The following is a 15,111-nucleotide window of genomic DNA, read 5'->3' on the forward strand; positions in this document are numbered from 1 at the left end:
GTGTTGCATGGCCCAGTTCATAAAGCTGTGTTCCTGGTTGTAGCTGTGTTGCTGGTTGTAGCTGTGTTGCTGGTTGTAGCTGTGTTGCATGGCCCTGGTCATAAAGCTGTGTTCCTGGTTGTAACTGTGTTGCATGGCCCTGTTCATAAAGCTGTGTTCCTGGTTGTAGCTGTGTTGCATGGCCCTGTTCATAAAGCTGTGTTCCTGGTTGTAGCTGTGTTCCTGGTTGTAGCTGTGTTGCATGGCCCTGTTCATAAAGCTGTGTTGCTGGTTGTAGCTGTGTTCCTGGTTGTAGCTGTGTTGCATGGCCCAGTTCATAAAGCTGTGTTGCTGGTTGTAGCTGTGTTGCTGGTTGTAGCTGTGTTGCATGGCCCTGGTCATAAAGCTGTGTTGCTGGTTGTAGCTGTGTTGCATGGCCCAGTTCATAAAGCTGTGTTCCTGGTTGTAACTGTGTTGCATGGCCCTGGTCATAAAGCTGTGTTGTCTGGTTCCCAGTAAGATGTGTTCCTGGTTGTAACTGTGTTGCATGGCCCTGTTCATAAAGCTGTGTTCCTGGTTGTAGCTGTGTTGCATGGCCCTGTTCATAAAGCTGTGTTCCTGGTTGTAATATATTCCCTTTAAGAATCAAAAGCTGCTGGAAGTGTATGAGCTGCTATTTGATTGTTCCCCATACCCTTCCATCATATTGTTTTTCCTCATATGTTACGTTCCATCAGCTTTGACTGATCATTTCCTGCCGCTGAAATGACTGGTTACGTCATACCTGTTGGTACATGTTGTGAACGCATCCCAAATAGCACAGGGACACAGAATTGGATGCTATTGGGGCTGTAGCCGGGGTTCTTCTCACGTGTCTACGAGGCCCGGGTGAAGATGTGTGACCACGAGGCCCCGGTGAAGATGTGTGTCCACGAGGCCCCGGTGAAGATGTGTGTCCACGAGGCCCCGGTGAAGATGTGTCCTCAAGGCCCCGGTGAAGATGTGTGTCTACGAGGCCCCAATGAAGATGTGTGACTACGAGGCCCCAATGAAGATGTGTGACTACGAGGCCCCAATGAAGATGTGTGACTACGAGGCCCCAATGAAGATGTGTGACTACGAGGCCCCGGTGAAGATGTGTGTCTACGAGGTCCCAGTGAAGATGTGTCCTCAAGGCCAGGGTGAAGATGTGTATCCACGAGGCCCTGGTGAAGATGTGTGACTACAAGGCCCGGATGAACATGTGTGTCTACGAGGCCCCGGTGAAGATGTCTGAGGCCCTGGTGAAGATGTGTGTCTACGAGGCCCCGGTGAAGATGTGTGTCCACAAGGCCCCGGTGAAGATGTTTGTCTACGAGGCCCCAGTGAAGATGTGTCCTCAAGGCCCGGATGAAGATGTGTGACTAAGTATGCCCGAGTGAAGGTGTGTCTTCAAGGCCCGGGTGAAGATGTGTCTTCAAGGCCCGGGTGAAGATGTGTGTCTACGAGGCCCGGGTGAAGATGTGTCTTCAAGGCCCGGGTGAAGATGTGTGTCCACGAGGCCCCGGTGAAGATGTCTCCTCAAGGCCCGGGTGAAGATGTGTGTCCACGAGGCCCCGGTGAAGATGTGTCTTCAAGGCCCGGGTGAAGATGTGTCTACGAGGCCCGGGTGAAGATGTGTGTCCACGAGGCCCCGGTGAAGATGTCTCCTCAAGGCCCGGGTGAAGATGTGTGTCCACAAGGCCCCGGTGAAGATGTGTGTCAACAAGGCCCCGTTAAAGCTGTGTGTCTACCAGGCCCCGGTGAAGATGTGTCCTCAAGGCCCCAGTGAAGATGTGTATCAACAAGGCCCTGGTGAAGATGTGTATCCACAAGGCCCCGGTGAAGATGTGTGACTACGAGGCCCCGGTGAAGCCTTAATTTGTCCCATTTTTCATTCAGTCTCCCCAAATAGATTCTAGTAACACCAACCAATACAGACGGACAGTTCAGCAAACACACATCACTCAACTGTCGTTTTCATACAGACGTTATCGTTGCTCTCATAAAGCATATATTTATCCTTTCCATTTTCATCAAGACATGTTCACTTGAGTTTTTTTGTCCAATATTTTAACTTTTTAGTCTGTTAAAATAACATTTCAAGTTTGTTTTAATGATTTAAGTATTTGGGCCAAATAAAAAAATCTTAACACTCTCTGCCCATCTCTGCCTCTCTCCATCTCTGCCTCTCTCCATATCTGCCTCTCTCCATCTCAGCCCCTCTACATCTCCTCACTCCATCTCTCTCGTCTCTTTAACCTCCCTCTCTCCATCTCTCCCTCATCTCTCTTTCCCCCTCCCCCCTCCAGCTCTCTCTCCTTCCTCCCTCTGTCTTTCTCTCCCTCTCTTGCCCTCTTCCTCACACACACACACACACACACACACACACACACACACACACACACACACACACACACACACACACCCTGTCACTCTGCCTGGAGAGGAGGAGTTGTGATCAAACTCCATCCCACTTCAGATCTCCTCTCTCCTTCTACACACACGGCACCAGGGACAGAGAACCCACTCTAAGGACCGGAGACTGTAGAACACACAAGAGGATTCACTTCAGACCTCAGTCCCTTCTACACACACGGCACCAGGGACAGAGAACCCACTCTAAGGACCGGAGACTGTAGAACACACAAGAGGATTCACTTCAGACCTCAGTCCCTTCTACACACACGGCACCAGGGACAGAGAACCCACTCTAAGGACCGGAGACTGTAGAACACACAAGAGGATTCACTTCAGATCTCCTCTCTCCTTCTACACACACGGCACCAGGGACAGAGAACCCACTCTAAGGACCGGAGACTGTAGAACACACAAGAGGATTCACTTCAGACCTCAGTCCCTTCTACACACACGGCACCAGGGACAGAGAACCCACTCTAAGGACCGGTTTGGAGACTGTAGAACACACAAGAGGATTCACCTTCCTTGTTGATTTATAATGACCGGAGTTTTAAGATTAATAATGTATTCCTACACACACGGCACCAGGGACAGAGAACCCACTCTAAGGACCGGAGACTGTAGAACACACAAGAGGATTCACTTCAGAGGTAAAGAAGATTATCTCATCGTTGGTGTTCTTATCCCTGTTTGGCCTCTTCACATTTTCATTACTTGTTGATTTATAATGCGAGTTTTAAGATTAATAATGTATTGATTAATCATGCTGAGATTTTAAAAATATATTTTTCAACAGAGACCTGTTCCTTAGGAAGACATGTCTCTCTGTCTGTCTGTCTCTCTGCGTGTCTGTCTCTGTCTCTGACTGTCTCTCTCTCTCTGCCTGTCTCTCTGCGTGTCTGTCTCTGTCTCTCTGACTGTCTCTCTCTCTGCCTGTATCTCTGCGTGTCTGTCTCTGTCTGTCTCTGACTGTCAATCTCTCTCTCTGCCTGTCTCTCTGCGTGCCTGTCTTTGTCTCTCTCTCTCTGCCTGTTTCTCTGCGTGTCTGTCTTTGTCTGTCTCTGTCTCTCTCTCTCTCTGCCTGTTTCTCTGCGTGTCTGTCTTTGTCTGTCTCTGACTGTCTCTCTCTCTCTGCCTGTCTGTCTTTCTCTGACTGTGTCTCTGTCTCGCTGCTTGTCTGTCTGTCTCTGACTGTCTGTTTCGCTCTCTCTGCCTGTCTGTCTTTGTCTGTCTGACTGTCTGTCTCTCTCTCTCTCTGCCTGTCCTTTTGCCTGTCTCTCTCCCTCCTTTCCTCTCCCTCCTTTCCTCTCTCTCTGATCCTTTCCTCTCTCTCTCTCTCCTTTCCTCTCCCTCCTTTCCTCTGTCTCCTTTCCTCTCCTCTCTCTCCTTTCCTCTGTCTCCTTTCCTCTGTCTCCTTTCCACTCTCTCTGTCTCCTTTCTGCTTTCTTTCCCTCCTTTCTGCTTTCTTTCCCTCCTTTCCTCTCCCTGTCTCCTTTCCTCTCTCTCTCTCCTTTCCTCTCTCTCTCTCTCTGTCTCCTTTCCTCTGTCTCTTTTCCTCTCTCTCCTTCCCTCCTTTCCTCTCCCTCCTTTCCTCTCCCTCCTTTCCTCTCCCTCCTTTCCTCTGTCTCCTTTCCTCTGTCTCCTTTCCTCTCTCTCTCCTTTCCTCTCTCTCTGTCTCCTTTCTTCTCTCTCCTTTCCTCTTTCTCTCTCCTTTCCTCTCTCTCTCCTTTCCTCTCTCCCTGTCTCCTTTCCTCTCTCTCTCTCCTTTCCTCTCCCTCCTTTCCTCTCTCTCTCTCCGTCTCCTTTCCTCTCTCTCTCTTTCCTTTCCCCTCCCTCCTTTCCTCTCTCTGTCTCCTTTCCTCTCCCTCTCATTTCCTCTCTCTGTCTCCTTTCCTCTCTCTCTCTCTCTCTCTCTCTCTCTCTCTCCTCCTCTCTCTCCTCTCCTTTCCCCCTCTCTCTCTCTTCTCCTTTCCCTCTCTCTCCTTCCCCCCCCTCTCTCTCTCCTTTCCTCTTCTCTCTCTCTCTCTCTCTCTCTCTCTCTCTCTCTCTCTCTTTCCCCCTCTCTCTCTCTCCTCTCTCTCTCTCTCCTTCCCCCCCCCTCTCTCTCCTTTCCTCTCTCTCTCTTTTCTCCCCCTCTCTTCTCTCTCTCTCTCTCTCTCTCTCCCACCTCCTTTCCCTCTCTCTCTCCTCTCTCTCCTTTCCCCCTCTCTCTCTCCCTTTCCCCTCTCTCTCCTTTCCCACCTCTTTCTCTCTCTCCTTTCCTCTCTCTCTCCTTTCTTCTCTCTCTCTCTCCTTTCCTCTCTCTCTCTCTCTCTCCTTCCCCCCCCCTCTCTCTCTCTCTCCTCTCTCCTTTCCTCTCTCCTGTAGCCAGTCAGTCTCTCCCCGGTGCCCTGATGCCGTGGTCCAGACCCCAGTCGGAGCTCCTCCCTCCCCCCCGGCCTGCGAACAACATGGAGATAGATGACCCGCACTACGAAGGCTCTCTGTTCCCCACCTCCACCCTCATCCCTGTTACCGTCATCTGTATCCTCCTCTTCCTGGTCGGCGTGTTGGGAAACAGCATGACCATCCTCATCATCCAGGTAAGGAAGTGGGTTAGAGAACCAGGAAATGGGGGAAGGACTACATATCAGACAGGTCTGGAGTGGACCGCAATTTTAGGGATGAGTGGATTAATTCAATATTTGTGTTTTTCTACTTCCCCCTAGCGCTTCAAGGATATGAAGACCACCACTAACCTGTACCTGTCCTCAATGGCTGTGTCCGACCTCCTCATCTTCCTCTGCCTGCCCTTTGACCTCTACCGTCTGTGGAAGTACGTCCCCTGGTTGTTTGGGGAGGTGGTGTGCCGTCTGTTTCACTACGTCAACGAGGGCTGTACGTACGCCACCATCCTCCACATCACCGCCCTCAGCATGGAGCGATACCTGGCCATCTGTTTCCCCCTCAGAGCTAAAGTTGTGGTGACCAAACGCAGGGTGCAGTACATCATTATGGCTCTATGGACGTTTGCTCTGCTCTCTGCTGCCCCCATGCTGTTTCTGGTAGGTGTGGAGTATGACAACGACACACACCCGGATTACAGTACGAGACAGTGTAAACATACCAACTATGCCATCAGGTCAGGGCAGCTGCACACAATGATCTGGGTCTCCACTACGTATTTCTTCTGTCCCATGTTCTGCCTGGTTTTCCTGTACGGCTCCATTGGACGGACGCTGTGGAAGAGTGAGAACGACCTGCAGGGTCCCAACGCCATGGCCCGGAAGAGGTCGCATAGACAGACCATCAAAATACTGGGTGAGTGACCGTCAAGATATGCACCTCTGTTTTTATACTAGAATGTGAGTGTACTGGGGACAGTCAGCATTTCAAGTGTTTTTGGAGACTTTGCCTACAAGAGAAAATTATGCTACTTCACGACACACTTTACCCTGTCATTCATTTTCTTGAGACATATATATTAAATATTATATGAATTATTTATTTATTATTATTATTAATGAATTATTTTTTAATTATTATTATAATAAACATTATATTAACTACAGTTATTAGTATTATCACAGTTTATATTACATTTGGTTTAATATACTATTCATTCTAGGTCTCCATAGTGTGTACAGTCTGTCTCCATAGTGTGTACGGTCCGTCTCCATAGTGTGTACGGTCCGTCTCCATAGTGTGTACGGTCCGTCTCCATAGTGTGTACGGTCCGTCTCCATAGTGTGTACAGTCCGTCTCCATAGTGTGTACAGTCCGTCTCCATAGTGTGTACAGTCTGTCTCCATAGTGTGTACAGTCTGTCTCCATAGTGTGTACAGTCTGTCTCCATAGTGTGTACAGTCTGTCTCCATAGTCCTGTCTCCATAGTGTGTACAGTCTGTCTCCATAGTGTGTACAGTCTGTCTCCATAGTGTGTACAGTCTGTCTCCATAGTGTGTACAGTCTGTCTCCATAGTGTGTACAGTCTGTCTCCATAGTGTGTACAGTCTGTCTCCATAGTGTGTACAGTCTGTCTCCATAGTGTGTACAGTCTGTCTCCATAGTGTGTACAGTCTGTCTCCATAGTGTGTACAGTCTGTCTCCATAGTGTGTACAGTCTGTCTCCATAGTGTGTACAGTCTGTCTCCTGTATAGTGTGTACAGTCTGTCTCCATAGTGTGTACAGTCTGTCTCCATAGTGTGTACAGTCTGTCTCCATAGTGTGTACAGTCTGTCTCCATAGTGTGTACAGTCTGTCTCCATAGTGTGTACAGTCTGTCTCCATAGTGTGTACAGTCTGTCTCCATAGTGTGTACAGTCTGTCTCCATAGTGTGTCTCCATAGTGTGTCTCCATAGTGTGTCTCCATAGTGTGTCTCCATAGTGTGTCTCCATAGTGTGTCTCCATAGTGTGTACAGTCTGTCTCCATAGTGTGTCTCCATAGTGTGTACAGTCTGTCTCCATAGTGTGTCTCCATAGTGTGTCTCCATAGTGTGTCTCCATAGTGTGTCTCCATAGTGTGTCTCCATAGTCTGTCTCCATAGTGTGTCTCCATAGTCTGTCTCCATAGTGTGTCTCCATAGTGTGTCTCCATAGTCTGTACAGTCTGTCTCCATAGTGTGTCTCAGTCTGTCTCCATAGTGTCTGTCTCCATAGTAGTCTGTCTCCATAGTGTGTCTCCATAGTCTGTCTCCATAGTGTGTCAGTCTGCATAGTGGTAGTGTGTCTCCATAGTGTGACAGTTCTGTCTCCATAGTGTGTACAGTCTGTCTCCTTAGTGGTACACTCTGTCTCCATAGTCATGTAAGTTTGTTCTAGTGTGACATCCTGTCTCCATAGTGTAAAAAAAATAATGTATAGTGTGTACATTGTCTCCATAGTGTAAAAGTATTTTCTATTCCATTAATGTACAGTCTGTCTCCATTTTACAGTCTGTCTCCATTATGTAAAGTCTGTTCCATAGTTTTACAGTCTGTTCCAGTAGTGTATACAGTTGTATAGTGTGTACAGTTGTCTCCATAGTGTGTACAGTCTGTCTCCATAGTGTGTACAGTCTGTCTCCACTAGTGTACAGTCTGTCTCCATAGTGTGTACAGTCTGTCTCCATAGTGTGTATCTCGTCAACGTCAGTCAGTCTGTCTCCATAGTGTGTAAGTACTTGACCAGTCCGTCTCCATAGTGTTTGCAGTCTGTCTCCATAGTGTGTACAGTCTGTCTCCATAGTGTGTACAGTCTGTCTCCATAGTGTGTACAGTCTGTCTCCATAGTGTCTCCATAGTGTGTACAGTCTGTCTCCATAGTGTGTACAGTCTGTCTCCATAGTCCGTCTCCATAGTATACAGTCTGTCTCCATAGTGTGTACAGTCTGTCTCCATAGTGTGTACAGTCTGTCTCCATAGTGTGTACAGTCTGTCTCCATAGTGTGTACAGTCTGTCTCCATAGTGTGTACAGTCTGTCCGTCCATAGTGTGTACAGTCTGTCTCCATAGTGTGTACAGTCTGTCTCCATAGTGTGTACAGTCTGTCTCCATAGTGTGTACAGTCTGTCTCCATAGTGTGTACAGTCTGTCTCCATAGTGTGTACAGTCTGTCTCCATAGTGTGTACAGTCTGTCTCCATAGTCCGTCTCCATAGTGTGTACAGTCTGTCTCCATAGTGTGTACAGTCTGTCTCCATAGTGTGTACAGTCTGTCTCCATAGTGTTATAGTCTGTCTCCATAGTGTGTACAGTCTGTCTCCATAGTGTGTTTTAGTCTGTCTCCATAGTGTGTCAGTCTGTCATAGTGTGTAAAAATCTAATTATTAACATAGTGTGTACAGTCCGTCTCCATAGTCTGTCTCCATAGTGTGTCAGTCCGTCTTTATAGTGTGTGAGAGTCTGTCTTTTTAGTGTTTACAGTCTGTCTCCATAGTGTGTACAGTCCTCCATAGTGTGTACAGTCTGTCTCCATAGTGTGTACAGTCTGTCTCCATAGTGTGTACAGTCTGTCATAGTGTGTACATTTCTGTCTCCATAGTGTGTACAGTCTGTCTCCATAGTGTGTACAGTCTGTCTCCATAGTGTGGGACAGTCTCTCCATAGTGTGTACAGTCCGTCTCCATAGTGTGTCTCCATAGTCTGTCTCCATAGTGTGTCTCCATAGTCTGTCTCCATAGTCTGTCTCCATGGGGCGGCAGGGTAGCCTAGTGGTTAGAGCGTTGGACTAGCAACCGGAAGGTTGCGAGTTCAAACCCCCGAGCTGACAAGGTACAAATCTGTCGTTCTGCCCCTGAACAGGCAGGTAACCCACTGTTCCCAGGCCGTCATTGAAAATAAGAATTTGTTCTTAACTGACTTGCCTGGTTAAATAAAGGTAAAAAAAATAATAATAAAAAAATAGTGTGTACGCTGTCTGTCAAGAAGTCTAAAAGGAGTTTTCTATTTCCAGCATGTAATTATGTCAGGGATCAACACAGCCACGACCTCTGCAGCCAGAATAACAGCAAAGTAGCTGCAATTTGGATTCGTTTTAAGCTGTTTTCTAGAGACGTTAATTTGGATACATCCATAACAATGAGCTGATGACGTTAAATTCATCCTGGCATAGTGTGCCATCTCGTCAACAAAGTCCATTAGGACGAGATGACTTTTGAATATTAAACACTAGGCTAGAAGCTAGCTAAACAGTGTGTTGCTAGTAAAACAACCGAATGAAAAGAATAGCAGTTCTTGAAAACAGCTGTTTAAACTAGTAATGGGGAAGGATTTGACCAGCCGTGCTTCTACACCTGCATTGTTTGCTGTTTTGGGGTTTTAGGCTGGGTTTCTTTACAGCACTTTGAGATATCAGCTGATGTAGGAAGGACTATATAAATACATTTGATTTGATTTGATGGAGTGGAACTGGCCGACCGCGGAGCTGCATTATTTTCCAGAGAAAAGCCACGAGTTGATTATCCCTTTTTATACCATGACTATAATTTAATAACACGAGATATATGTTCATCATTTGCTACTAGAAATGTGTTCAACCATTGAAGAAGGTAGCAAGTTTACTAGACCGCTACGGTGGTTACCGTGGTAACCAAACAGACTTCCTAGTTCGTCTCACCAAACCGTCCGTCCTAGTTTGTTATTGTGAAAATATAATTCAACCACGCCAATAATGTTTTCTATTAGACTTCTGTTTTCAAAAGCAGCTCAAGCACAGACCACGTAACAATGTATAGCCTTTGAAATCTACTATGAAATGTACCATGGTTTAACAACACCCCCATGCTTTATATATCCTCCAAACATCGGCTTCTCGGCCATTATCACTTTTACACAACGGATTTCAAACATATTCACACAGTACTGGACATATTTCCATTAACTTTATTTCGATGAATTTATTCGTATTATTTCATCCTTCCACAAGATTATAGTCCTGAAACAAATATCCGGTTGCTTTGCTGTTCTGGCTGCGCTGTTTTAACGTGACTGTAAATGAACCGTAGTTGGCAAGCGACGGATAATAACAATAATAAAAATAATAATTATTAACAACAATAATTTGTACATTGTAAAAACACTGTATATATATATATATAATATGACATTTGTAATGTCTTTATTGTTTTGAAACTTCTGTATGTGAGATGTCTACTGTTAATTTTTATTGTTTACCTTACTTGCTTTGGCAATGTTAACACATGTTTCCCATGCCAATAAAGCCCCTTGAATTGAATTGATAATAACGTAGTCACCCAGTATGGCAATATGGAACATTTCAAAACGAACGACTGGGTCCATAGATACAGAACCAAAAAGACTTAACAACTGGGTCGTGTTTCTTGTCACCGAACTGATAGAAAGAAGGACCAGCCGGCTTCGGTAGCAACCCTAGATTTGTGTCGGGACTATATCTCGTGGAAGGATGAAGAAATAGTATAGATTAATTCATCATTGTTTTAATATGTTGGTAACCCGTTGTATAAAAGTGATAATGCCCTCGAAGTCGATGTTTGGAGGATATATTGGCATGGCTGTGACGAAGTCGAGGGCCAGCAAACCGTGCCAATATATCCTCCGAACACCGCCTTCTCTGGCATTATCACTTAGAATGCCCTTAAAGCCAATCAGAAACGAGTATTCAACAATACCATGGTATAACTGGTTTTAATGTCCATTCTAGAATGCCCTTAAAGCCAATCAGAAACGACTATTCAACAATACCATGGTATAACTGGTTTTAATGTCCATTCTAGAATGCCCTTAAAGCCAATCAGAAATTAGTATTCAACAATACCATGGTATAACTGGTTTTAATGTCCATTCTAGAATGCCCTTAAAGCCAATCAGAAACGACTATTCAACAATACCATGGTATAACTGGTTTTAATGTCCATTCTAGAATGCCCTTAAAGCCAATCAGAAATTAGTATTCAACAATACCATGGTATAACTGGTTTTAATGTCCATTCTAGAATGCCCTTAAAGCCAATCAGAAACGACTATTCAACAATACCATGGTATAACTGGTTTTAATGTCCATTCTAGAATGCCCTTAAAGCCAATCAGAAACGACTATTCAACAATACCATGGTATAACTGGTTTTAATGTCCATTCTAGAATGCCCTTAAAGCCAATCAGAAATTAGTATTCAACAATACCATGGTATAACTGGTTTTAATGTCCATTCTAGAATGCCCTTAAAGCCAATCAGAAATTAGTATTCAACAATGCTGTAGTATAAGTTTGTTTTTAATGTCAGAACAAAAACCCTGATGATATTAACAGTTCACGGCAAGGAGAAAGACCGCGTGTAACCTAATAATGACTCTAAAAGCCTGTTTTAGTAGAACAAATGATGTCCATTGATCCCCTACGTAGCCAATCAACTTGATTTGTAGTCCTTGATTTGTAGTCCTGTCGTGTTCTAATGGAATCGTGAATCCCGTGTGTTCATTTAATAGCCTGTCAATATTTACTGTGTCTGCTTCTATAATCACAGTGCAGATACCATGTCGCCAACTTTTTCAGTCCACAAATTGGATTGTCATCAAAGGGACTCATTATTCAGAGATAATGGGGATTTTCATGACCTTGTTGCTCCCCCACTACATTAGGGATCACTAATTCACCACCTTTCCAACAGAGTATAGGTAACATGACAGCCGCTGTCACATAGCTCATACACTGTATAGGCAAAAGTATGGAAACGTCTAGGAGCAACAACGGCTCAGCCGTGGAGTGGTAGACCACACTAGCTCACAGAACGGGCCAAGTGCTGAAGCATGTAAAACTTGTCTGTCCTCGGTTGTAACTCTCACTACCGAGTTCCACACTGCCTCTAGAAGTAACTTCAGAACAAGAACTGTTTGTCGGGAGCTTCATGAAATGGGATTCCGTGGCCGAGCAGCCGCACACAAGCCTAAGATCACCATGCACAATGCCAAGCATCAGCTGGAGTGGTGTAAAGCTCAACGCCATTGCACTCTGGAGCAGTAGAAACGTGTTCTCTGGAGTGATGAATCACGCTTCACTATCTGGCAGTCCGAAGGACTTATCTGGGTTTGGCGGATGCCAGGAGAACGCTATGTGCCCCAATAGTGCCAACTGTAAAGTTTGGTGGAGGAGGAATAATGGTCTGGGGTAGTTTTTCATGGTTCGGGTTAGGCCCCTTAAATCCAGTGAAGGGAAATCTTAACGCTACAGCATACAATTTTTTATTTTATTTTTTATTTTACCTTTATTTAACGAGGCAAGTCAGTTAAGAACAAATTCTTATTTTCAATGACGGCCTAGGAACAGTGGGTTAACTGCCTGTTCAGGGGCAGAACGACAGATTTGTACCTTGTCAGCTCGGGGGTTTGAACTTGCAACCTTCCGGTTACTAGTCCAACGCTCTAACCACTAGGCTACACTGCCGCCCCAATGACATTCTAGATGATTCTGTGCTTCCAACTTTGTGGAAACAGTTTGGGGAAGGCCCTTTCCTGTTTCAGCATGACAATACCCCCATGCACAAAGCGAGGTCCATACAGAAATAGTTTGTCGAGATCGGTGTGGAAGAACTTGACTGGCCTTCACAGAGCCCTGACCTCAACCCCATTGAACACCTTTGGGATGAATTGGAACGCTGACTGCGAGCCAGGCCTAATCGCCCAACATCAGTGTTCCAGAGCTCACTAATGCTCTTGTGTCTGAATGGAAGCAAGGCACCGCAGCAATTTTCCATCATCTAGTGGGAAGCCTTCCCAGAAGAGTGGAGGCTGTTATAGCAGGAATGTTCCATCACCTAGCGGAAAACCTTCCCAGAAGAGTGGAGGCTGTTATAGCAGCAATGTTCCAACATCTAGTAGAAAGCCTTCCCAGAAGAGTGGAGGCTGTTATAGCAATAATGTTCCAACATCTAGTAGAAAGTATTCCCAGAAGAGTGGAGGCTGTTATAGCAGCAATGTTCCAACATCTAGAGGAAAGCCTTCCCAGAAGAGTGGAGGCTGTTATAGCAGCAATGTTCATACATCTAGTGGAAAGCCTTCCCAGAAGAGTGGAGGCTGTTATAGCAATAATGTTCCAACATCTAGTGGAAAGCCTTCCAAGAAGAGTGGAGGCTGATATAGCAGCAATGTTCCAACATCTAGTGGAAAGCCTTCCCAGAAGAGTGGAGGCTGTTATAGCAGTAATGTTCCAACATCTAGTGGAAAGCCTTCCCAGAAGAGTGGAGGCTGTTATAGCAGTAATGTTCCAACATCTAGTGGGAAGCCTTCCCAGAAGAGTGGAGGCTGTTATAGCAACAACGTTCCAAAATCTAGAGGAAAGTCTTCCCAGAAGAGTGGAGGCTGTTATAGCAGTAATGTTCCAACATCTAGTGGAAAGCCTTCCAAGAAGAGTGGAGGCTGATATAGCAGCAATGTTCCAACATCTAGTGGAAAGCCTTCCCAGAAGAGTGGAGGCTGTTATAGCAGCAATGTTCCAACATCTAGTGGGAAGCCTTCCCAGAAGAGTGGAGGCTGTTATAGCAATAATGTTCCAACATCTAGTGGAAAGCCTTCCCAGAAGAGTGGAGGCTGTTATAGCAGCAATGTTCCAACATCTAGTGGGAAGCCTTCCCAGAAGAGTGGAGGCTGTTATTGCAGCAAGGGGGGGACCAACTCCATATTAATCCCCATGATTTTGTAATGAGATGTTTGACGCGTAGGTGTCCGCTTTAGGTCAAGAATAAAAAATAAAGAATAATAAATAAAATTTGATTTGAGAAGTTTCTATCCCTCTAGTGCTCCTCAATCTCAGTGAAATGTCTGACCATCACATGCATATATTTAGAGAGATTGGAAACTCTTGTTGGAATCTGTGGACAGGCACGGTTTAAGTTTTTAAGTCCACAGATATCCATTTTTTTCATATAAATGACAAATCGTCCCATCACTGTCAAGTTCAAATATGTATGGTGTACCACAAGGATCCGTTCGGGGCCCTTTTACCTTTTTTTATGGAGCCACTTGGTTGCGTAGCTCAAACCCTACCACTATCATCTTTGTCTCTCCATTTCTCTCTCTCGCTCTCTTTCTTCATTTCTTTCTCTTTCTTTCTCTCTCTTTCTGTAGACTGTCATTGTAAATAAGATTTTTTTCTTAACTGACTTGTCTATAAAGGTTAAATGAATGTTTCATTTCTCTCATTCCCCACCAGTGATGGTGGTCCTGGCGTTTGTGATCTGTTGGCTACCCTATCATATCGGCCGTAGCCTGTTTGCCCAGGTGGATGACTACGAGGAGGCAAAACTGAGCCAGGACTTCAACATAGGCTCCATGGTCCTCTGTTACCTCAGCGCCTCCATCAACCCTGTCCTCTACAACCTCATGTCCAGGAAGTACCGCACCGCCGCACGCCGCCTCTTCCTGCTTAGACACGAGCCCCACCCCCGACGCTATGGTAACAACAACCATCGAACAACCGGACAGAGACAACAGCTGTCCCTCAGAGAAGAAACCACCACACTGGACGATACAATGATCGGAGTGTAGGAGGTTGGTAAGGACAGTGCCATGACCTCTGACCTCCCCAGTTTGGAAAGAAGTGTCTGGTGCAGGAGATGACACCCAGTACAGTCACACTACAACACTATGTAGTACCCAGTACAGTCACACTACAACACTATGTAGTACCCAGTACAGTCACACTACAACACTATGTAGTATCCAGTACAGTCACACCACAACACTATGTAGTACCCAGTACAGTCACACTACAACACTATGTAGTACCCAGTACAGTCACACTACAACACTATGTAGTATCCAGTACAGTCACACTACAACACTATGTAGTATCCAGTACAGTCACACTACAACACTATGTAGTATCCAGTACAGTCACACTACAACACTATGTAGTATCCAGTACAGTCACACCACAACACTATGTAGTATCCAGTACAGTCACACCACAACACTATGTAGTACCCAGTACAGTCACACTACAACACTATGTAGTATCCAGTACAGTCACACTACAACACTATGTAGTACCCAGTACAGTCACACCACAACACTATGTAGTACCCAGTACAGTCACACTACAACACTATGTAGTACCCAGTACAGTCACACTACAACACTATGTAGTATCCAGTACAGTCACACTACAACACTATGTAGTACCCAGTACAGTCACACTACAACACTATGTAGTATCCAGTACAGTCACACTACAACACTATGTAGTACCCAGTACAGTCACA

The 15,111-nt window shown here is 45.5% G+C and overlaps 1 protein-coding gene across 1 annotated transcript; it reads left to right on the forward strand.

The window, feature by feature from the left end:
- Nucleotides 1–1,791: 1,791 nt before the first annotated feature.
- On the forward strand, nucleotides 1,792–14,395 carry mlnr (motilin receptor). Its single transcript, XM_064985589.1, has 4 exons — nucleotides 1,792–1,866; nucleotides 4,833–5,000; nucleotides 5,127–5,718; nucleotides 14,061–14,395. The coding sequence occupies exons 1-4, from the start codon at nucleotides 1,792–1,794 to the stop codon at nucleotides 14,393–14,395; spliced, it is 1,170 nt and encodes a 389-aa protein (XP_064841661.1).
- The last annotated feature ends 716 nt before the right edge of the window (nucleotides 14,396–15,111 follow it).

This window comes from Oncorhynchus masou, chromosome 13 (assembly GCF_036934945.1).
Source record: "Oncorhynchus masou masou isolate Uvic2021 chromosome 13, UVic_Omas_1.1, whole genome shotgun sequence".
Taxonomy (NCBI): domain Eukaryota; kingdom Metazoa; phylum Chordata; class Actinopteri; order Salmoniformes; family Salmonidae; genus Oncorhynchus; species Oncorhynchus masou.